Consider the following 23438-nt stretch of genomic DNA (forward strand, 5'->3'; position numbering starts at 1 on the left):
ACCCCCCCAACCCCAGGAGCCCAAAGAGGGGCACTGGCCCTTTAAGGCCACGGTCCTCCCACACGAGCAGACAGTGCTACATTTGTAACAGATAAGGGACCGTGGGATCAATGGGGTGCCCGGCAGGGTGGGGGAGGGGAGCGGGATACCTGGGGGGGGGGTCCCGGCGGAGACTACTTACTATTCATCCGAGAAGCGTCAGCAGCCTGGAGGACGCCCGGACGGGTCACTGACAGCCCCGGCCACTGCTCACAGCTAAAGCACCAAAACACATTGGGAGAAAGGTGATTCAGCTCCGGCATGTGCAAAAAAAAAACACACACAAAAAAAAGAAAAGAAAAGAAAAAAGCCCCTTCCCGGCGCCCTCTGCTGCTGTGTGCGCTGTCCCTGCCCACTTCTGTCTGCTGGAAAGTCCCGGCACTTCCTCTGGAAATCCCCTAGTGCTGGGCCCGAGCAGCGGCGGCATGAGTGTGAGTGTGCACAAGAGTGCAGTACATGTATACAGGGTGCACAAGAGTGCAGTACATGTATACAGGGTGCACAAGAGTGCAGTACATGTATACAGGGTGCACAAGAGTGCAGTACATGTATACAGGGTGCAGTACATATATACAGCGTGCACAAGAGTGCAGTACATGTATACAGGGTGCACAAGAGTGCAGTACATGTATACAGGGTGCAGTACATATATACAGCGTGCACAAGAGTGTAGTACATGTATACAGGGTGCACAAGAGTGCAGTACATGTATACAGGGTGCACAAGAGTGCAGTACATGTATACAGGGTGCACAAGAGTGCAGTACATGTATACAGGGTGCACAAGAGTGCAGTACATGTATACAGGGTGCACAAGAGTGCAGTACATGTATACAGCGTGCACAAGAGTGCAGTACATGTATACAGGGTGCAGTACATATATACAGCGTGCACAAGAGTGTAGTACATGTATACAGGGTGCACAAGAGTGCAGTACATATATACAGCGTGCACAAGAGTGCAGTACATGTATACAGTGTGCAGTACATATATACAGCGTGCACAAGAGTGCAGTACATGTATACAGCGTGCACAAGAGTGCAAAACATATATACAGCGTGCACAAGAGTGCAGTACATGTATACAGTGTGCAGTACATATATACAGCGTGCACAAGAGTGTAGTACATGTATACAGGGTGCACAAGAGTGCAGTACATATATACAGCGTGCACAAGAGTGCAGTACATGTATACAGTGTGCAGTACATATATACAGCGTGCACAAGAGTGCAGTACATGTATACAGCGTGCACAAGAGTGCAAAACATATATACAGCGTGCACAAGAGTGCAGTACATGTATACAGTGTGCAGTACATATATACAGCGTGCACAAGAGTGCAGTACATGTATACAGCGTGCACAAGAGTGCAAAACATATATACAGCGTGCACAAGAGTGCAGTACATGTATACAGCGTGCACAAGAGTGCAAAACATATATACAGCGTGCACAAGACTGCAGTACATGTATACAGCGTGCACAAGAGTGTAGTACATGTATACAGGGTGCACAAGAGTGCAGTACATGTATACAGCGTGCACAATAGTGCAGTACATGTATACAGCGTGCACAAGAGTGCAGTACATGTATACAGCGTGCACAAGAGTGCAGTACATGTATACAGGGTGCACAAGAGTGCAGTACATGTATACAGCGTGCACAAGAGTGCAGTACATGTATACAGCGTGCACAAGAGTGCAGTACATGTATACAGCGTGCACAAGAGTGCAGTACATGTATACAGCGTGCACAAGAGTGCAATACATATATACAGCGTGCACAAGAGTGCAGTACATGTATACAGCGTGCACAAGAGTGCAATACATATATACAGTGTGCACAAGAGTGCAAAACATATATACAGTGTGCACAAGAGTGCAGTACATGTATACAGCGTGCACAAGAGTGCAATACATATATACAGCGTGCACAAGAGTGCAAAACATATATACAGTGTGCACAAGAGTGCAGTACATGTATACAGCGTGCACAAGAGTGCAGTACATGTATACAGCGTGCACAAGAGTGCAGTACATGTATACAGCGTGCACAAGAGTGCAGTACATGTATACAGCGCGCACAAGAGTGCAGTACGTGTATACAGTACGCACAAGAGTGCAGTACATGTATACAGTGCGCACAAGAGTGCAGTACATGTATACAGCGTGCACAAGAGTGCAGTACATGTATACAGCGTGCACAAGAGTGCAGTACATGTATACAGCGTGCACAAGAGTGCAGTACATGTATACAGCGTGCACAAGAGTGCGATACATATATACAGCGTGCACAAGAGTGCTGTCACGATTCGGCTGGCTGGAGGTGGATCCTCTGTGCCAGAGAGGGATTGGCGTGGACCGTGCTGGTGGACCGGTTCTAAGTTGCTACTGGTATTCACCAGAGCCCGCCGCAAAGCGGGATGGTCTTGCAGCGGCGGTAGCAACCAGGTCGTATCCACCAGCAACGGCTCAACCTCTCTGACTGCTGAAGATAGGCGCGGTACAAGGGAGTAGACAAGAGCAAGGTCGGACGTAGCAGAAGGTCAGGGCAGGCAGCAAGGATCGTAGTCAGGGGCAACGGCAGGAGGTCTGGAACACAGGCTAGGAACACACAAGGAAACGCTTTCACTGGCACAATGGCAACAAGATCCGGCGAGGGAGTGCAGGGGAAGTGAAGTATAAATAGGGAGTGCACAGGTGAACACACTAATTAAGCCAGCTGCGCCAATCAGTGGCGCAGTGGCCCTTTAAATTGCAGAGACCCGGCGCGCGCGCGCCCTAAGGAGCGGGACCGCGCGCCGGGACAAGACCGACGGAGAGCGAGTCAGGTACGGGAGCCGGGATGCGCATCGCGAGCGGGCGCCTCCCGCATCGCGAATCGCATCCCGGCTGAGAGAGGTATTGCAGCGCACCCGGTCAGCAGGTCTGACCGGGGTGCTGCAAATGCGCGGATGTTGCGAGCGCTCCGGGGAGGAGCGGGGACCCGGAGCGCTCGGCGTAACAGTACCCCCCCCCTTGGGTCTCCCCCTCTTCTTGGAGCCTGAGAACCTGAGGACAAGACTTTTGTCTAGGATGTTGTCCTCAGGTTCCCAGGATCTCTCTTCTGGACCACAGCCTTCCCAATCCACCAAGAAATTTTTTTTCCCTCTGACCGTCTTGGAGGCCAGAATCTCCTTCACGGAGAAGACGTCAGAAGAACCGGAAATAGGAGTGGGAGAAACAAGTTTGGGAGAGAAGCGGTTAAGGATGAGTGGTTTAAGGAGAGAGACATGGAAGGCATTGGGAATACGAAGAGAAGGCGGAAGAAGGAGTTTGTAAGAGACAGGGTTAATCTGGCACAAGACTTTGAAAGGACCAAGATAGCGTGGTCCCAGTTTGTAACTGGGGACACGAAAGCGGACATATTTAGCGGAGAGCCATACCTTGTCTCCGGGAGCAAAAATGGGGGGAGTTCTTCTTTTCTTATCGGCAAACCTTTTCATGCGGGATGAAGCCTGTAAAAGAGAATTTTGGGTCTCTTTCCATATGGTGGAAAGATCACGAGTCACTTCATCCACAGCGGGCAAACCAGAGGGCAAGGGAGTAGGGAGGGGGGGAAGAGGGTGACGGCCGTACACCACGAAAAATGGGGACTTAGCAGAAGATTCGGAGACTCTGAAGTTGTATGAGAATTCGGCCCATGGTAGAAGATCTGCCCAGTCATCCTGGCGGGAGGAAACAAAATGCCGTAAATAGTCACCCAGGACCTGGTTAATTCTTTCTACTTGCCCATTGGAGTGGGGATGATAAGAAGAAGAGAAGTTTAATTTAATCTTGAGCTGTTTACAGAGGGCCCTCCAGAATTTAGACACGAATTGGACGCCTCTATCCGAGACGATCTGCGTGGGCAAACCGTGAAGACGAAAAATGTGTACAAAAAATTGTTTAGCCAACTGAGGCGCTGAAGGAAGACCAGGAAGAGGAATAAAATGTGCCATCTTGGAAAATCGATCAACGACCACCCAAATAACAGTGTTGCCACGGGATGGGGGTAAGTCTGTAATAAAGTCCATACCAATCAGAGACCAAGGCTGTTCGGGGACAGGCAGAGGATGAAGGAGACCAGCAGGCTTCTGGCGAGGAGTCTTATCCCGGGCACAGACAGTACAGGCCCGCACAAAATCAACAACATCCGTCTCCAGAGTCGGCCACCAATAGAAACGAGAGATGAGTTGCAAGGATTTTTTGATGCCCGCATGGCCTGCGAGGTGGGAGGAGTGTCCCCATTTGAGAATCCCGAGACGCTGGCGTGGAGAAATGAAGGTCTTCCCTGGAGGAGTTTGCCTGATGGAGGCTGGAGAAGTGGAGATCAGACAGTCAGGAGGAATGATGTGTTACGGAGAGACCTCTACTTCCGAGGCATCCGAGGAACGAGAGAGGGCATCGGCCCTAATGTTCTTGTCGGCAGGGCGAAAATGAATTTCAAAGTTAAAACGGGCAAAGAACAACGACCACCTGGCCTGGCGAGGGTTCAGCCGTTGGGCAGACTGGAGATAGGAGAGATTCTTGTGATCAGTGTATATGATAACTGGAAATTTTGATCCCTCCAGCAGATGCCTCCATTCCTCAAGCGCCAATTTCATGGCCAGTAGTTCTCGATCCCCGATGGAGTAGTTTCTCTCCGCCGGAGAGAAGGTCCTAGAAAAAAACCCACAAGTAACAGCATGCCCGGAAGAATTTTTTTGTAGAAGGACAGCTCCAGCTCCCACTGAGGAGGCATCTACCTCCAGTGAGAAGGGTTTAGATGGGTCCGGTCTGGAGAGCACGGGAGCAGAAGAAAAGGCAGACTTGAGATGTTTAAATGCGTCTTCCGCTTGAGGAGACCAGGACTTAGGATTGGCATTTTTCTTGGTTAAAGCCACGATAGGAGCCACAATAGTGGAAAAGTGTGGAATAAATTGTCTGTAATAATTGGCGAACCCCAAAAAACGTTGGATAGCACGGAGTCCGGAGGGGCGTGGCCAATCTAAGATGGCAGAGAGTTTATCTGGGTCCATTTGTAGTCCCTGGCCAGAGACCAAGTATCCTAGGAAAGGAAGAGATTGACATTCAAACAGACATTTCTCCATTTTGGCATAAAGTTGATTGTCTCGAAGTCTCTGAAGAACCATGCGGACATGCTGGCGGTGTTCTTCTAAGTTGGCAGAAAAAATCAGAATATCGTCCAGATAAACCACAACACAGGAATATAAGAGATCACGAAAAATTTCATTAACAAAGTCTTGGAAGACGGCAGGGGCGTTGCACAGGCCAAAGGGCATGACCAGATACTCAAAGTGTCCATCTCTGGTGTTAAATGCAGTCTTCCATTCGTCCCCCTCCCTGATGCGGATGAGATTATAAGCACCTCTTAAGTCCAGTTTGGTAAAGATGTGGGCACCTTGTAGGCGATCAAAGAGTTCTGAGATAAGAGGTAGGGGGTAGCGGTTCTTTACCGTGATTTTATTAAGTCCGCGGTAATCAATGCAAGGACGTAGGGAGCCATCTTTTTTGGACACAAAAAAAAATCCAGCTCCGACAGGAGAGGAGGATTTGCGGATAAACCCCTTTTTTAAATTTTCCTGGATGTACTCTGACATGGCAAGAGTCTCTGGAGCAGACAGAGGATAAATTCTGCCCCGGGGTGGAGTAGTACCCGGGAGGAGGTCAATAGGACAGTCATAAGGCCTGTGAGGAGGTAAAGTCTCAGCTTGCTTTTTGCAAAACACGTCAGCATAGTCCATATAAGCCTTAGGAAGACCGGTTACAGGGGGAACCACAGGGTCACGGCAGGGAGTACTGGGAACCGGTTTAAGACAGTCCTTGAAACAAGAAGTACCCCAGTTCTTGATTTCTCCTGTGGACCAATCAAGGGTTGGGGAATGGCGTTGAAGCCACGGTAATCCAAGAAGAATTTCGGAAGTGCAGTTGGAGAGGACCAAAAATTCAATTTTTTCGTGATGAGGTCCGATGCACATTAGGAGAGGTTCCGTGCGGTAACGCACGGTACAGTCCAATCTTTCATTGTTAACAGAATTGATGTAGAGGGGTCTGGCGAGACTGGTCACCGGGATGTTGAACCTGTTGATGAGAGAGGCCAAAATAAAATTTCCTGCAGATCCGGAATCCAAGAAGGCCATAGTAGAGAAGGAGAAGGTAGAGGAAGATATCCGCACAGGCACAGTAAGGCGTGGAGAAGCAGAGTTGACATCAAGAACTGTCTCACCTTTGTGCGGAGTCAGCGTACGTTTTTCCAGGCGGGGAGGACGGATAGGACAATCCTTCAAGAAGTGTTCAGTACCGGCACAGTACAGGCACAGATTCTCCATGCGGCGTCGTGTCCTCTCTTGAGGTGTCAAGCGAGACCGGTCAACTTGCATAGCCTCCACGGCGGGAGACACAGGAACGGATTGCAGAGGACCAGAGGAGAGAGGAGCCGGGGAGAAAAAACGCCTCGTGCGAACAAAGTCCATATCCTGGCGGAGCTCCTGACGCCTTTCGGAAAAACGCATGTCAATGCGAGTGGCTAGATGAATGAGTTCATGCAGGTTAGCAGGAATTTCTCGTGCGGCCAGCACATCTTTAATGTTGCTGGATAGGCCTTTTTTAAAGGTCGCGCAGAGGGCCTCATTATTCCAGGATAATTTGGAGGCAAGAGTACGGAATTGGATGGCGTACTCACCAACAGAAGAATTACCCTGGACCAGGTTCAGCAGGGCAGTCTCAGCAGAAGAGGCTCGGGCAGGTTCCTCAAAGACACTTCGAATCTCTGTGAAGAAGGAGTGTATAGAGGCAGTGACGGGGTCATTGCGGTCCCAGAGCGGTGTGGCCCATGACAGAGCTTTCCCAGACAGAAGGCTGACTACGAAAGCCACCTTAGACGTTTCAGTAGGAAACTGGTCCGACATCATCTCCAAGTGCAGGGAACATTGCGAAAGAAAGCCACGGCAAAACTTAGAGTCCCCATCAAATTTATCTGGCAAGGATAATCGTAGGCCGGAAGCGGCCACTCGCTGCGGAGGAGGTGCAGGAGCTGGCGGAGGAGATGATTGCTGAAGCTGTGGTAGTAGCTGCTGTAGCATCACGGTCAGTTGAGACAGCTGGTGGCCTTGTTGCGCTATCTGTTGTGACTGCTGGGTGACCACCGTGGTGAGGTCGGCGACAACTGGCAGTGGAACTTCAGCGGGATCCATGGCCGGATCTACTGTCACGATTCGGCTGGCTGGAGGTGGATCCTCTGTGCCAGAGAGGGATTGGCGTGGACCGTGCTGGTGGATCGGTTCTAAGTCACTACTGGTATTCACCAGAGCCCGCCGCAAAGCGGGATTTTCTTGCAGCGGCGGTAGCAACCAGGTCGTATCCACCAGCAATGGCTCAACCTCTCTGACTGCTGAAGATAGGCGCGGTACAAGGGAGTAGACAAGAGCAAGGTCGGACGTAGCAGAAGGTCAGGGCAGGCAGCAAGGATCGTAGTCAGGGGCAACAGCAGGAGGTCTGGAACACAGGCTAGGAACACACAAGGAAACACTTTCACTGGCACAATGGCAACAAGATCCGGCGAGGGAGTGCAGGGGAAGTGAAGTATAAATAGGGAGTGCACAGGTGAACACACTAATTAAGCCAGCTGCGCCAATCAGTGGCGCAGTGGCCCTTTAAATTGCAGAGACCTGGCGCGCGCGCGCCCTAAGGAGCGGGACCGCGCGCGCCGGGACAAGACCGACGGAGAGCGAGTCAGGTACGGGAGCCGGGATGTGCATCGCGAGCGGGCTCCTCCCGCATCGCGAATCGCATCCCGGCTGAGAGAGGTATTGCAGCGCACCCGGTCAGCAGGTCTGACCGGGGCGCTGCAAATGCGCGGATGTTGCGAGCGCTCCGGGGAGGAGCGGGGACCCGGAGCGCTCGGCGTAACAAGTGCAATACATACAGTCATGACCGTAAATGTTGGCACCCCTGAAATTTTTCCAGAAAATTAAATATTTCTCACAGGAAAGGATTGCAGTAACACATGTTTTGCTATACACATGTTTATTCCCTTTGTGTGTATTGGAACTAAACCAAAAAAGTGAGGAAAAAAAGCTAATTGGACAAAATGTCACCAAACTCCAAAAAATGGGCTGGACAAAATTATTGGCATCCTTAACTTAATATTTGGTTGCACACCCTTTGGAAAAAATAACTGAAATCAGTGGCTTCCTATAACAATCAATAAGCTCCTTACACCTCTCAGCCGGAATGTTGGACCACTCTTCCTTTACAAACTGCTCCAGGTCTCTTATTGGAAGGCGCCTTTTCCCAACCACAATGTTAAGATCTCTCCACAGGTGATCAATGGGATTTAGATCTGGACTCATTGCTGCCACTTCAGAACTCTCCAGCGCTTTGTTCCCATCCATTTCTGGTGCTTTTTGACGTATGTTTGTGGTCATTGGGGGAGATTTATCAAAACCTGTGCAGAGGCAAAGTTGCCCATGGCAACCAATCAGATCACTTCTTTCATTTTTAACAAGGCCTCTGCAAAATGTAAGAAGCAATCTAATTGGTTGCTATGGGCAACTGGGCAACTTTTCCTCTGCACAGGTTTTGATAAATCTCCCCCATTGTTCTGCTGGAAGACCATGATCTCGGACACAAACCCAGCTTTCTGACACTGGGCTGTACAGTGCGACCCAAAATCCATTGGTAATCCTCAGATTTCATGATGTCTTGTACACATTCAAGGCCCCCAGTGCCAGAGGCAGCAAAACAACCCAAAACATCACTGACCTCCACCATATCTCACTGTAGGTACTGTGTTCATTTCTTTGTAGGCCTCATTCCGTTTTCGGTAAACAGTAGAATGATGGGTTTTACCAAAAAGATCTATATTGGTCTCATCTGTCCACAAGACGTTTTCCCAGAAGGATTTTGGTTACTCAAGTTCATTTAGGCAAAATGTAGTCTTGCTTTTTTATGTTTCTGTGTCAGCAGTGGGGTCCTCCTGGGTCTCCTCCATAGTGGGGTCCTCCTGGGTCTCCTCCATAGTGGGGTCCTCCTGGGTCTCCTCCATAGTGGGGTCCTCCTGGGTCTTCTCCATAGTGGGGTCCTCCTGGGTCTCCTCCATAGTGGGGTCCTCCTGGGTCTCCTCCATAGTGGGGTCCTCCTGGGTCTCCTCCATAGTGGGGTCCTCCTGGGTCTCCTCCATAGTGGGGTCCTCCTGGGTCTCCTCCATAGTGGGGTCCTCCTGGGTCTCCTCCATAGTGGGGTCCTCCTGGGTCTCCTCCATAGTGGGGTCCTCCTGGGTCTTCTCCATAGTGGGGTCCTCCTGGGTCTCCTCCATAGTGGGGTCCTCCTGGGTCTCCTCCATAGTAGGGTCCTCCTGGGTCTCCTCCATAGTGGGGTCCTCCTGGGTCTCCTCCATAAGTGGGGTCCTCCTGGGTCTCCTCCATAGTGGGGTCCTCCTGGGTCTTCTAGACTTCTATATGAATGTAATTTACAAATCTGTATAACTTTCTAGCACTATTTGATATTTTAAAACATTTCTTTTTCCTCCAGAGTACCCCTTTGCCCCCCCCCCCGCCGTATATCACACTTAAAGGGGTATTCCTGGAACTTTTTTTTTTATTTGACCGTGCTACAGGGGCTGTAAAATGAGCGTAGTTCATTATATAGTGTCTGTACCTGTGTTTGATGGCTGATCTCACAATTCTTATGTAATTTTTGACCCAATGTTTATTTTAGAGGTATACTAAATGAATGTCGTCTCAGGTTTTCCCAGGTTGCAGTACGGCCCAAGACATTACATCACTAGTCAAGTGTCCATAGGGAGCCTGTCTGTGCTTCAATGGCTGGAGGGACTACTGGGTCATTCTCCACAGGGCTGCAGGGAACTGTAGCTCATGTGTGCAAGGGTGAGGTGACTGATGTGTGGGAGGGAGAAAAGTGAACTCACACTTACAAACGATGGATCCTGGGACTTCTAATTGGAGGGAGGGAACTCCAACAGGAAATAGACATTTCACAAAAAGAAAGCAGCAGCATCTAGAAGGTAAGTACTTAAGTCACTTTATGGTTAATAACCCCTTTAACACTTCCTTTATGTCAGTGTTTCCCAACCAGGGTGCCTTCAGCTGTGGCAAAACTACAACTCCCTTTGGTTGTCCGGGCATGCTGGGAGTTGTAGTCTTGCAACAGCTGGAGGCACCCTGGTTGGGAAACACTGCTTAATGTAGAGAGCACTCACTTTCCTGCAGTTTAGCCACCTGTCTGCTTCTGTTCTCCCCTTTATATTTCCCTAAATAGGTCAAGATAAAAAAACATACAGTCAGGGAGTCTGAACCTTTATCTGTGTGGCAGGAGCCTATCTATCTCATATCTACCTAATATCTACCTAATATCTATCTATCTATATCATATCTATCTAATATCTACCTATCTAATATCTACCTATCTAATATCTATCTGTCTATCTATATCATATCTATCTCATATCTATCTAATATCTACCTAATATTTATCTACCTATCTAATATCTATCTATCTCATATATATCTATTTAACTCATATCTATCTAATATCTTCCTTTCTAATATATATCTATCTATCTATCTCATACCTATCTACAGTCATGGCCATAAATATTGGCACCCCTGAAATGTTTCAAGAAAATGAAGTGTTTCTTCCAGAAAAGGATTGCAGTAACACATGTTTATTCCCTTTGTGTGTATTGGAACTAAATACAAAAAGCAAATTGGACATAATGTCACCAAACTCCAAAAATGGTCTGGACAAAATTATTGGCACCCTTTCAAAATTGTGGAAAAATAAGATTGTTTCAAGCATGTGATGCTCCTTTATACTCACCTGGGGCAAGTAACAGGTGTGGGCAATATAAAAATCACACCTGAAAGCAGATAAAAAGGAGAGAAGTTCACTTAATCTTTGCATTGTGTGTCTGTGTGTGCCACACTAAGCATTGACAACAGAAAGAGAAGAGAACTATCTGAGGACTTGAGAACAGGAATTGTGGAAAAATATCAACAATCTCAAGGTTACAAGTCCATCTCCAGAGATCTAGATTTGTCTTTGTCCACAGTGCGCAACATTATCAAGAAGTTTGCAACCCATGGCACTGTGGCTAATCTCCCTGGGAGTGGACGGAAGAGAAAAATTGCTGAAAGGTGTCAACGCAGGATAGTCCGGATGGTGGATAAGCAGCCCCAAACAAGTTCCAAAGATATTCAAGCTGTCCTGCAGGCTCCGGAAGAATCAGTGTCAGCATGAACTATCCGTCGACATTTAAATGAAATGAAACGCTATGGAGGAGACCCAGGAGGACCCCACTATGGAGGAGAACCAGGAGGACCCCACTATGGAGGAGACCCAGGAGGACCCCACTATGGAGGAGACCCAGGAGGACCCCACTATGGAGGAGACCCAGGAGGACCCCACTATGGAGGAGACCCAGGAGGACCCCACTATGGAGGAGACCCAGGAGGACCCCACTATGGAGGAGACCCAGGAGGACCCCACTATGGAGGAGACCCAGGAGGACCCCACTATGGAGGAGACCCAGGAGGACCCCACTGCTGACACAGAGACATAAAAAAGCAAGACTATATTTTGGCAAAATGAACTTGAGTAAGGGTGGGTTCACACCACGATTTTCTATACAGTTTTTGGATACGTTTTTTTAAAAAACCGTATGCAACCGTACAGCAAACCGCGGCCATAGACTTTCCATTCAAAACCGTATGCACCATATTGCATACGGGTGTCTCCGTTTTTCACACCACACGGTTTTTAACTTTTTTTTTTCTGGACAGAAAACCATGGCCTACCACGGTTTTTGGTCCAGGTGAAAAACCGTATTGACCCGTATACGTTTTTTTAACATGGAGGTCAATGGGAACAGTACAGACCTGTATGTGTGTACGGTTCCATCCAGTTTTTACCATACGGATTTTGACTTCGCACAGTTTTTTTTCTTGGAATTTCAATCAAACAAGTGAAACTTTATTCATAATGGAGTGAAAAGTTCAAAACATATACTTTTTTTTTCTTAAAAAACAGATTCAACCGGACATCACTTTTCAAACCGTATACGGTTTTCAACCGTATACAGATAAAACGTTTTACACACGTTTTGATGCAGTTTAGTCAGGTTTTGAGGAATCCGTTTTTTTTAAATCAAAAACCTGATTAAAAAAACTGTATTGCAAAAACGTGGTGTGAACCCAGCCTTAGCCAAAATCCTTCTGGGGAAACATCTTGTGGACAGATGAGACCAAGATAGAGCTTTTTGGTAAAGCCCATCATTCTACTGTTTACCGAAAACAGAATGAGGCCTACAAAGAAAAGAGCACAGTACCTACCGTGAAATATGGTGGAGGTCAGTGATGTTTGGGGTTGTTTTGCTGCCTCTGGCACTGGGGGCCTTTAATGTGTACAAGACATCATGAAATCTGAGGATTACCAATGGATTTTGGGTCGCACTGTACAGCCCAGTGTCAGAAAGCTGGGTTTGTGTCCGAGATCTTGGGTCTTCCAGCAGGACAATGACCCCAAACATACGTCAAAAAGACCCAGAAATGGATGGCAACAAAGTGCTGGAGAGTTCTGAAGTGGCAGCAATGAGTCCAAAATTGACGATTGGAGAGATCTTAAAATTGATGTTGGGAAAAGGCGCCTTCCAATAAGAGAGACCTGGAGCAGTTTGCAAAGGAAGAGTGGTCCAACATTCCGGCTGAGAGGTGTAAGGAGCTTATTGATAGTTATCAATAGTTATAGGAAGTGACTGATTTCAGTTATTTTTTCCAAAGGATGTGCAACCAAATATTAAGTTAAGGGTGCCAATAATTTTGTCCAGACCATTTTTGGAGTTTGTAGAAATAGAAAGGTCATCCAGCTCTCCACCGCCGCCTCAGTGCACGGACTCGTGCGGACACCACGAAGACGAACAATAGAAAAGTAGAGGAATGTCCAGCACAAAGCACGATGCAAGATGGAAATTTATTGTAGATACACACAGCAAACAGCAACACGGATCATAGAGTAAAGTGACGCGTTTCAGCAACCTTGGTCGCCTTAGTCATACAATGGTATACAAATCTGAGCACACCTAGGATGTGACTGACAGTTTATATTACCATGTGGTTTTAAACTATTGATTTATTATCATGTCTTTTATATATGTTGGTTAGTCCCTATCCCTGGAAATTTTGATTATGTACATTATTATTTTTCGTTTATGATATTTCACAGCTGATTTCATATGTGAGCTATGTACATTCTGTTTAGTGTTCTTTTCCTCCCCTTTTTTTGTTTAGTGTGAACGCAGACGTCAGTCTGGCCCTTGTGTGTGGGTGTGCGCCGCCCCGTCCCACTCAGGTGTTTTCACCTGGTGAGGTGGGCGGTGCCGCCTACTATAAGAGCCGAACTGATCTGAGTATACCATTGTATGACTAAGGCGACCAAGGTTGCTGAAACGCGTCACTTTACTCTATGATCCGTGTTGCTGTTTGCTGTGTGTATCTACAATAAATTTCCATCTTGCATCGTGCTTTGTGCTGGACATTCCTCTACTTTTCTATTTTTGGAGTTTGGTGACATTATGTCCAATTTGGTTTTTTTCCCTCTCTTTTTTTGTTTATTCCCTTTGTGTGTTTTGGAACTAAACGTGTATAGCAAAACATGTGTTACTGCAATCCTTTTCTGTGAGAAATACTTAATTTTCTTGAAAAATTTCAGGGGTGCCAACATTTACGGCCATGACTGTATCTATCTATCTATCTATCTATCTATCTATCTGTCTGTCTGTCAGTTTCTGATAAGGGTTTCTACCCTCATGCAAATTCATATTACAGGAATTCATCATTCTGGTAATGATGGTAGTACCCCCCCACTAGAGAACACAAAGACAAGCTATTCCCAGGAGTCCCTATGAGATCACATGATCCAGCAGAAGAAAGAGATTCCAGGAACTGAGTGAGACATGAACTACTTCAGATATTAGATAAATCATGTATATTGGATGGCTGGTTGCATTGTGAATGTAAAATATGTTTTTACTGTAATGCTTCATTAAATGAAATACATTTTATAGAACAATATTAAATACTGTGTCCTTAGTGTTTATTTTCCATCATGTTTTAAACACCCAAAGATCCTGAGTCACATCCTTTATTGGTCTAGGGCTACACAATGACAAATGTCTCAATCCGGACTTTATTAGGGCTGCGACTTAGTTAACAAAATAGCAAAATCGCAGAGAAGTCGCAAGCAAGTCGAATGCAAGTTTCATTGGGGTCAACGGAAACAAAGTCGCGTGCAACATGCGTCTAAAATTCTATTACAGACTAATTTTTTGTGACTGTTTTCATGTCGCGCTATTTTGCATGTGGCAATGATACACCGCTCCAATTACATTATGTTACATGCAAACTCACATGACTGTGTGTATATATTCACATCCTGTATTATACTCCAGAGCTGTACTCACTATTCTGCTGGTGAGGTCACTGTGTACATACATTACATTACTTATCCTGTACTGATCCTGAGTTATATCCTGCATTATACTCCAGAGCTGTACTCACTATTCTGCTGATGAGGTCACTGTGTACATACATTACATTACTTATCCTGTACTGATCCTGAGTTATATCCTGTATTATACTCCAGAGCTGTACTCACTATTCTGCTGGTGAGGTCACTGTGTACATACATTACATTACTTATCCTGTACTGATCCTGAGTTATATCCTGTATTATACTCCAGAGCTGTACTCACTATTCTGCTGGTGGTGTCACTGTGTACATACATTACATTACTTATCCTATACTGATCCTGAGTTATATCCTGTATTATACCCCAGAGCTGTACTCACTATTCTGCTGGTGAGGTCACTGTGTACATACATTACATTACTTATCCTGTACTGATCCTGAGTTATATCCTGTATTATACTCCAGAGCTGTACTCACTATTCTGCTGGTGAGGTCACTGTGTACATACATTACATTACTTATCCTGTACTGATCCTGAGTTATATCCTGTATTATACTACAGAGCTGTACTCACTATTCTGCTGGTGAGGTCACTGTGTACATACATTACATTACTTATCCTGTACTGATCCTGATTTATATCCTGTATTATACTCCAGAGCTGTACTCACTATTCTGCTGGTGAGGTCACTGTGTACATACATTACATTACTTATCCTGTACTGATCCTGAGTTATATCCTGTATTATACTACAGAGCTGTACTCACTATTCTACTGGTGGGTTCACTGTGTACATACATTACTTATCCTGTACTGATCCTGAGTTATATATCAGACAGGAGGCTCATATCTTGCATTAATCTTTCTTCTTTAATGCCCATAGCAGAATTTTTTTTTTATACAATTTTAAAACGTATATTAAAGAAAAAATCTTCAAAACTACAACTCCCAGCAGCCCTTTGGGCTCTCTTCACCCCTCCCAGCTCGACTGGCTCCTATATAAAGGGCTGTCTGGGACATCTCCCCCTCTTTCTTTCTGCTCATGGCAGACATCAGTTAAGTGATTCATGTTGTTTTAATTAGTGTTGAGCGGCATAGGCCATATTCGAATTCGCGAATATTCGCGAATATATGGACGAATATTCGTCATATTTGCGAATATTCGCATATTCGTAATATTCTCGTTTTATTTTCGCATATACGAATATTCGCGTGTGCGAAAATTAGCATATGCGAAAATTAGCATATACAAAAATTAACATAAGCGAAAATTCGCACATGCGAAAATTAGCATATGCAAATGTTCGCATATGCGAAAATTCGCGCACCAGTCTCACACAGTAGTATTAGAGCCTTCTTTACACCACATAAGCTGGAAGTAGAGAGGGATGATCACTGTGATGTGTACTGTAAAAAAAAAAAAAAGAATATTCGTAATTACGAATATATAGCGCTATATTCGCAAATATTCGCGAATTCGCGAATATGCGATATTCGCGAATAAAATTCGAATTGCGAATATTCGCGAGCAACACTAGTTTTAATATCCTTTGGATTCCTTTTCTTGTATAATTCGTTTTATCATTCTCTACTCTATATTTACTGTAGCTTCAGATTTATCTGAACATTTCTATTTTCTGTAACTGTATATGTATATATTTTCTCTGTCTAGATTTCTTATATTTTCTTTTATTTAGTCCTGTGACGAGTCCTTTATAGACCGCAGACCCCTGGTTGCGGTCGGAAGGGTAAGGGGCTTCGTTCTCTATTTACACAGATTTTTCCCATTCCTGTTTTACTCACAGACGCCATCTTAGGTCCTCTGTGGCTTTCTTCCCCTTCCCCTTCTTCTCGCTGCTAAACCGCGCGCGGGAACCTTTAGGGGCGGAGTCGCATAGTCCCAGAGGCGGCCTGCCGCTCCTTCCTTGCAGCCAATCATAGCGCGGCTTACCGCGCGTCTGACCAATTGCGGCGCTCACGGCCGTAATCGCATGTGATTACGGCCCCGAGCGCTGTATACTAACAACCCCTCCTTCCCCTCTCGCCATTCCGTGGCGAGCGGTGGAGGGTTTAGCATCGGAGCAGTCACTGTCTGGTATTAGATAGAGCCTCAGGTATCGCTGCATATATTAACTCATTGTACCTTACCTGTCAGCTTGTTAGCTTGTCTGGTAGGAGACTGGGCACTCTGATAAATTTATATAGATCATTCCCTCTGACATAAAAGGCTTAGCTTTGATTATTTCACAGCCTGAATAGTGTTACTTATTATTCTAATCTATAATGGCCGGAGAATCTTCCCAGTCAGGTTTGGGGCAGGATATGCTCTCAGAAGCTCCCCTATCTGCAGCACAAATACAAGAGCTTATTAATAGATCAGTTAAGGCAGCTCTGGCGACAGTTGCTGCACCATCGGTATCTCATATGCCAGTTACTGCTGACTCTGCCAAGAAAGGCAAAGCGCTTTATAAGCGCAAACATACTGTCGCATACGACTCCCCGGCAGGGGAAGAAACATATATGCAACAGACAGAGCCCACCATGGCCTGTCACCCCGCAATGACAAACGACCCCATTCGACCCCCGGGCCTCGGGGAGTGTACTAAGAGGCATAAGTCCGTCAGGCGTTCCAAGCCTAACTCCTTCGATACGTCGGAGGAGGACTCGGCGGAGGAAGAATCTGGTGAACCAGAAGGCACAGATTCTGGGTCTGAAAATGAGGCGGGTTTACAGGCGGATTTCCCATCCACCGATCCGGGTGTCCAAGTAGAGACTATCCTGGATACTTTGGGGCAACCCTTTTTCCATCCAGAGGCCATCATACACCCCCGCTCAGGGGATTGGGCCCCCTTGCCCCAGGTGGCTGCATATATAGAATACTGGACCCGGCGAACCCTTGATCGGGTCAACCGTAATAAACTGAGGGCAGAATGCCCACGGCCTTTCCTCTCCAAGAAAGTGGCCATAACTCCGGAAATAGATCCTGTCCTTATGAAATACTTAACAAAATCCGGAAAATACTCAAAAAAGGGCATTGAAAGGTCGTTCAAGGCCATCCAAGACAGGATTTTGGACCTATTGGGTCCACTAACAAAAATCCTTAATCTTTCGGAGCAAGCAGCTTCCTCGGGTGACCCTGTGGATATCACACAACTCAGAGGATGGGCGCAACGTGCAATGTGCATGTTGGGAACGGCGAATACCACCTGTTCCATTGAACGCAGGAGATCCATCCTCATGAAGCTGGAACCCCAGCTTTCACATTTGGCGGAAAATGAACCCGGCCCATCGGCAGAAGGTCTTCTTTTTGGAGAGGACCTTCTCAAGAATATTAATAAATTTGTAGGCCTATTTACAGGACTGGACAAAGCGCAAAATTCGCTTAAAAAATCCAGTGGCAAGGTTTTTAACAAGGCCGGCAGAGGAAGAGGTCGTTCTGCCGGCCGAGGCAACTATTATAGACCCTATGCTAGACCTCCCGCTCAGCCCTATGTGCCACCTCCACAACAATATACCATGCCGATGGCACAACCTGCACCTTTCTTTCCACCCCGAGGTCGACCCTGGAGAGGACGGGGCGGTAGAGGCTACCCACGTTCCAGACCATCATCTGGTGAGTACAGATTCTCCACATCTCCCACACACCTATGTGGGGGGCAGGCTGAAACATTTTATCCACGTCTGGTCCATGATTACAGCAGACGCGTGGATACTGAACACAGTGGCAGGTTACCAAATAGAGCTCCAATCCCTGCCAGACATGAGGTTTACACCCCAACCTATTCATTTCTCGGACATAAACAAATCCCTTATAGACGAGGAGCTTCAGGAGCTCCTAGGCAAACAAGCGGTACGGGAAGTAGACCCCTTGTCACCGGGGTTCATAAGCAACCTCTTCTTAGTCAAGAAGAAGGATGGCGGGTACCGCCCCGTAATAAACTTGAGGAACTTAAACCAACATGTGACTTACCGTCACTTCAAGATGGAGGGCATCCATCTGTTACGCGACCTTCTATGCATAGGAGACTGGCTAGTGAAAATAGATCTGAAAGATGCTTACCTCACAGTCCCTATGCATCTGACCTCACAACCATTACTAAGGTTTTGGTGGGGCGACCGCCTGTGGCAGTTCACTTGCCTTCCATTTGGCCTGTCGTCCGCCCCTTGGTGTTTCACAAAGTTGATGAAACCCGTTGTGGCAGCTCTCCGGAGCAGAGGGGTACGTCTGATAATTTATCTGGACGACCTGCTCATCATGGCCGGCTCCAAAGAACTGGCCAGATTACACTGTCATTGGACGGTATCTCTGTTAGAAGAACTAGGTTTTCTCATAAACCTCAAAAAATCGGTTCTGTCCCCAACACGAGAGATGGAGTTTTTGGGATTTTTGGTGGACACCAGAAGAGCTGTCCTTTGTTTACCCAAAACAAAACTGTCCCTCATTCGCAAAGAAATCAGAGCAATCCTACGCAAGGGTCAAGTATCCTTGAGGGTAATTGCTCGCATGGTCGGCTTGTTGGCGGCTTCCATTCAGGCGATCTTTCCGGCCCCGCTGCATTATCGGGCACTACAGCGCCTCAAGACCCTTCATCTTCGACAAGGTTTACGTTATGCAGACGAAGTGACTCTTTGTCCGGAGTCGGTCGAGGAGCTACGTTGGTGGCTCCGTCACGCTGTGGAGTGGAATGGCAAGACCATTTTCAACTCTTGTCCAGACGTGATCATAGAATCCGACGCGAGTCGACAAGGCTGGGGAGCCCACTGTGGTCAGGACACAACAGGCGGGATTTGGTCAGAAGAGGAATCTCTTCTCCACATCAATGCTCTAGAACTTTTGGCAGCATTCTTTGCGGTCAAGAGCTTTCTATCACAGAGGTCCAATTGTTGCGTACTTTTACGCATGGACAACATAGCAGCGGTTCAATACATCAACCGCCTTGGGGGCTCGAGGTCCAGGGTGTTAGCGGACATAGCGTCCGACTTCTGGCATTTTTGTCTGTCTCGCGACCTTATTCCTATTGCGGAATATATTCCAGGAGTCTCCAATTCCGTGGCAGACTGGAATTCCCGTTACTTGATCGACTCCAGCGACTGGACGCTGGACCGGTCAGTCTTCCTGTCACTTCAGGACCTTTGGGGTCCATTCTATATGGATCTTTTTGCCTCGCGACTCAATCGACAATTACCTCGGTTTTACAGTTGGAGGCCAGATCCAGAGGCGTCAGCTGTGGACGCTTTCTACCAACGGTGGCCGGAAGGGACGCATTATGCATTTCCCCCCTTTCCGATGATCACCAAGGTTCTTCTCCAGATCCTGTCTCAGAAAGCAACAGTAACGTTGATCACCCCATGGTGGCCGACTCAGCCGTGGTTCCCCCTTCTGTTGGGGATGACGATAGATTTCCCCAGGTTGTTACCCCCTCTGCCTCATCTTCTCTCGAACCCGAACAAGGGTCTTCACCCTCTAGTTCTGGACGGCAGCCTACCTCTCCTTGCTTGGTTGGTTTCGGGGTGCCGACATCAGGTAATGATCTTTCTGAATCAGCTAGAAATCTCCTCGCCCTGGCCTGGGCCCCAGGGACTAGATCGGCGTATCGATCTGCATGGGGACTCTGGGTGCGTTGGTGTGATCAACGGGAGATTAGTCCCGTTCAGGCACCTGTGCAGGCGGTAGTCAACTACCTAGCCAACACATTCGATTCAGGCAAATCTTATAGTTCTATAAATGTTTATAGATCAGCTATTTCTGCATACCACTATCCGGTGGATTCCTTACCGGTGGGCAAACATCCTTTAGTTTGCAGACTCTTACGGGGAATCAAATTTAAGCGTCCTCCTCGCCCTAAATATCAAGCTACGTGGGATATTTCCCGCGTGCTAGATATGTTTTCTTCATGGGAAGATAACAAGGATCTTTCTTTGAAGCTTCTTTCAGTAAAACTGACCGTTCTCTTATGTCTGGTCTCTATCAAAAGGGTATCGGATGTTCGAGCTTTAGATGTCTCTCGGCGTCAATTCTCGCCTGGAGGTGTTCAGTTTTCGGTTGTCCGCAGGACTAAGACGGGTCTTCAATCCGTCTTTTATCCGTTTTTTCCGGCTCATCCCAAACTATGTGTGGTTCGATGTCTTCAAGAGTATGAGACGCGAACAGCACCTCTCCGATCTAATAGTCATACTCAATTACTCATCTCTTATGTCCAACCTCATCTCCCGGTCTCCTCGGCTACATTGGCTCGGTGGGTTCGTCTAGCCATGGAGATGGCGGGGATTGATGTATCCTTATTTGGCGCCCACTCCTCTAGAGGGGCTATGGCCACTAAGGTTGTTATATCAGGAGGTTCTCTGTCGGATCTCTTACTGGCCGCTGACTGGTCGTCCCAGACCACTTTCCGTCAGTTTTATTTTCGACCCGAAGAACATGTCTCTATGTCGGTTTTATGATTCTGATTCCTACTTATCTTGGTAAGCTTTAAACTTGCAAGATATGAGCCTCCTGTCTGATATATAAATCGAGATTTTCCTAGCTAATGTGACGGAAAATATTAGTTATATGAAGACAGGAGGCGAGTATCTTCCCTCCCGACCCAACCCTATCATGGTGTTCTTTTTTGTCTTTCCAGGTTATTGAAGAGAAAGTCTTCCACCTTCTGCAAGGAGGCTGATATGTTCCTGATCCGTTGTTCATCGGATTTTTGTTCCAGTTCGTTCAGGTCACGGCGGTCCTGTTGACCACGTTGTCAAGAAGCATCATCGAGTGGCAGTTCCTGTTCTTCATATGGAGTCTGCTGTGCTGGATGCCGCATAAAGAAAGAGGAGGAGATGTCCCAGACAGCCCTTTATATAGGAGCCAGTCGAGCTGGGAGGGGTGAAGAGAGCCCAAAGGGCTGCTGGGAGTTGTAGTTTTGAAGATTTTTTCTTTAATATACGTTTTAAAATTGTATAAAAAAAAAATTCTGCTATGGGCATTAAAGAAGAAAGATTAATGCAAGATACTCGCCTCCTGTCTTCATATAACTAATATTTTCCGTCACATTAGCTAGGAAAATCTCGATTTATATCCTGCATTATACTCCAGTCTATGGACATCCTGTGTAAACCAATATTGGGTTAGAATTATGTATCCCCTTCTTTGTATCCCTGGTAGGTGGATTCTGTGTCCCAGGTTTTTTGTTTTGCTGCCTCCCTCCAGTGGTATCTCCAGGTTTTTAATGTTACCCATTCTTAATTGCAATGTCATTGACCATGTGACTTACTAGTATGTGTATTTATATGAGAAAGTTTGTCACATTTATTGCCATGACTAAGGATCATATGGATCCGAAACGCGTCGGCGTTCCTGTCTCTGTTCTGTATATGCTTTTATAACCCAATAAAGCCTAAGAAATAGCACCAAAAGCGCTGGACATCCTACTTTCTTGCTATCCTGTATTCTACTCCAGAGCTGCACTCGCTATTCTGCTGGTGAGGTCACTGTGTACATACATTACATTACTTATCCTGTACTTCGGCTGTCCGGGCATGCTGGGAGTTGTAGTTTTACAACAGCTGTAGGCACACTGGTTGGGAAACACTGCCCTAAGCTGTTAGGAGTTAGGTCAGCAAGCTTATTTTTTTTTACATTTCACACTTTGCTGCAATACAGTTTTTCGGTGATACATATTCATCATTTGTTTCTCCAGAAATGACAAAAGGGGAATCCTAGTTGTTTCAATTTTTTCGTAAAAATATTGGTCAATTTCTCGCCAGTGAAAGTTCAACTCAGGGGTCATTTCTTTTGCTGGGAACTCCAGAGGTGCCCCGAAGCATTACGGAACAGAGTTGGCAGACTTTGTTCTGCTGTTTATAAAAAATAAAAATAAAAAATAAATTAAAATAAATAAAATTAAGGCAAAGTCCTGAGGGTAAGGTCACACATATCACACTTTGCCCGTGTGTCCTGGTTTGATTGGCAATACGCCGCTATAAGAAGACATAGATGTCGCAATGTCTTTGAGTACATTGCGCATGCGCGACTCGCAGCTCAGTTTGTGTCTGCTCGTAGCTGTGTATTGCCAGACAAACCAGGACACACAGGCAAAGTAGGAGGCTGACTCTAGGGGCGGTCAGTAGCGCATCCGCAGTGTCACATACCCTGCGGACGCACTACGTGTGACCTTACCCTAAGGCCCCGTTCACATGGCAAAAATACTGCACGGAATTCCACATTATATTTCCGCACAGAATTTCACCTAAATGTATTGCTCATTCATTCTAATGAGATTCCGCAAGGTCATTCACACAGCAGAATTTATGCTAAGAAATGTTTTTTTTTTTGCGGAAATCCCGCTTTCCCCGCTCTGAAAAACTATGTCTGGTCTTATATTTTTCCAGACTTCGGCTGCGGAATCCTGTTAAAGTAAATGGGATTAATCTGCAAAAAATGCGGAATTGGTGTGGAAATCATGCGGAATTTAACATTTTTAGACCACCTTTTTAACTGTGCTGCGGAATAATGCAGAAAGCATCCGGAAATTCTGCATCAATTCTGCATCAATTCCACAAATGCTGGACAGATACGGAATTGGAGCCAAAATGTATTCTGTTGTGTGAATGCGGCCTAAAAGGTTCTTTTGCAAACTAAATAGACAGTAAGGCCTTGTTCACACAGGGCAGTATTTGCATAAGAAAGGCATAATGGAAAGAATTTTGCAAACCTAGATGTGGCTGAAAATACCTGGAAAAAAAAAACTGCATCCCGGCAACGTTGTTCCCACAACTCAGAGTTCTGGGACAAATAAATAAATATTAAATAAATAAACAAATATAAATGAACCCCTTCCGTAATAAACATTCAAATAATCCCCCTTTTCCAAAAGAAAATAATTGGTATCATCACAAGCAGAAATGTCCAAACTA

The 23438-nt window shown here is 46.4% G+C and overlaps 1 protein-coding gene across 3 annotated transcripts in view; it reads right to left on the reverse strand.

The window, feature by feature from the left end:
• Positions 1 to 23438, reverse strand: part of TRAF3 (TNF receptor associated factor 3) — a 128181-nt gene that overhangs the window by 73508 nt on the left and 31235 nt on the right. The window contains exon 1 of one of the 3 annotated variants that reach the window (XM_056545483.1): positions 8822 to 8911. The exons of 1 other annotated variant lie outside the window; for it this stretch is intronic. In XM_056545483.1, the coding sequence (XP_056401458.1) occupies positions 8822 to 8855 (34 nt within the window). In that variant the 5' untranslated portion in view covers positions 8856 to 8911. Of the gene's footprint in view, positions 1 to 181; positions 289 to 8821; positions 8912 to 23438 lie in introns of those variants that run through there. One more of the 3 variants, XM_056545484.1, reaches the window with a different exon arrangement.

Source organism: Hyla sarda, chromosome 11, assembly GCF_029499605.1.
Source record: "Hyla sarda isolate aHylSar1 chromosome 11, aHylSar1.hap1, whole genome shotgun sequence".
Lineage (NCBI taxonomy): Eukaryota > Metazoa > Chordata > Amphibia > Anura > Hylidae > Hyla > Hyla sarda.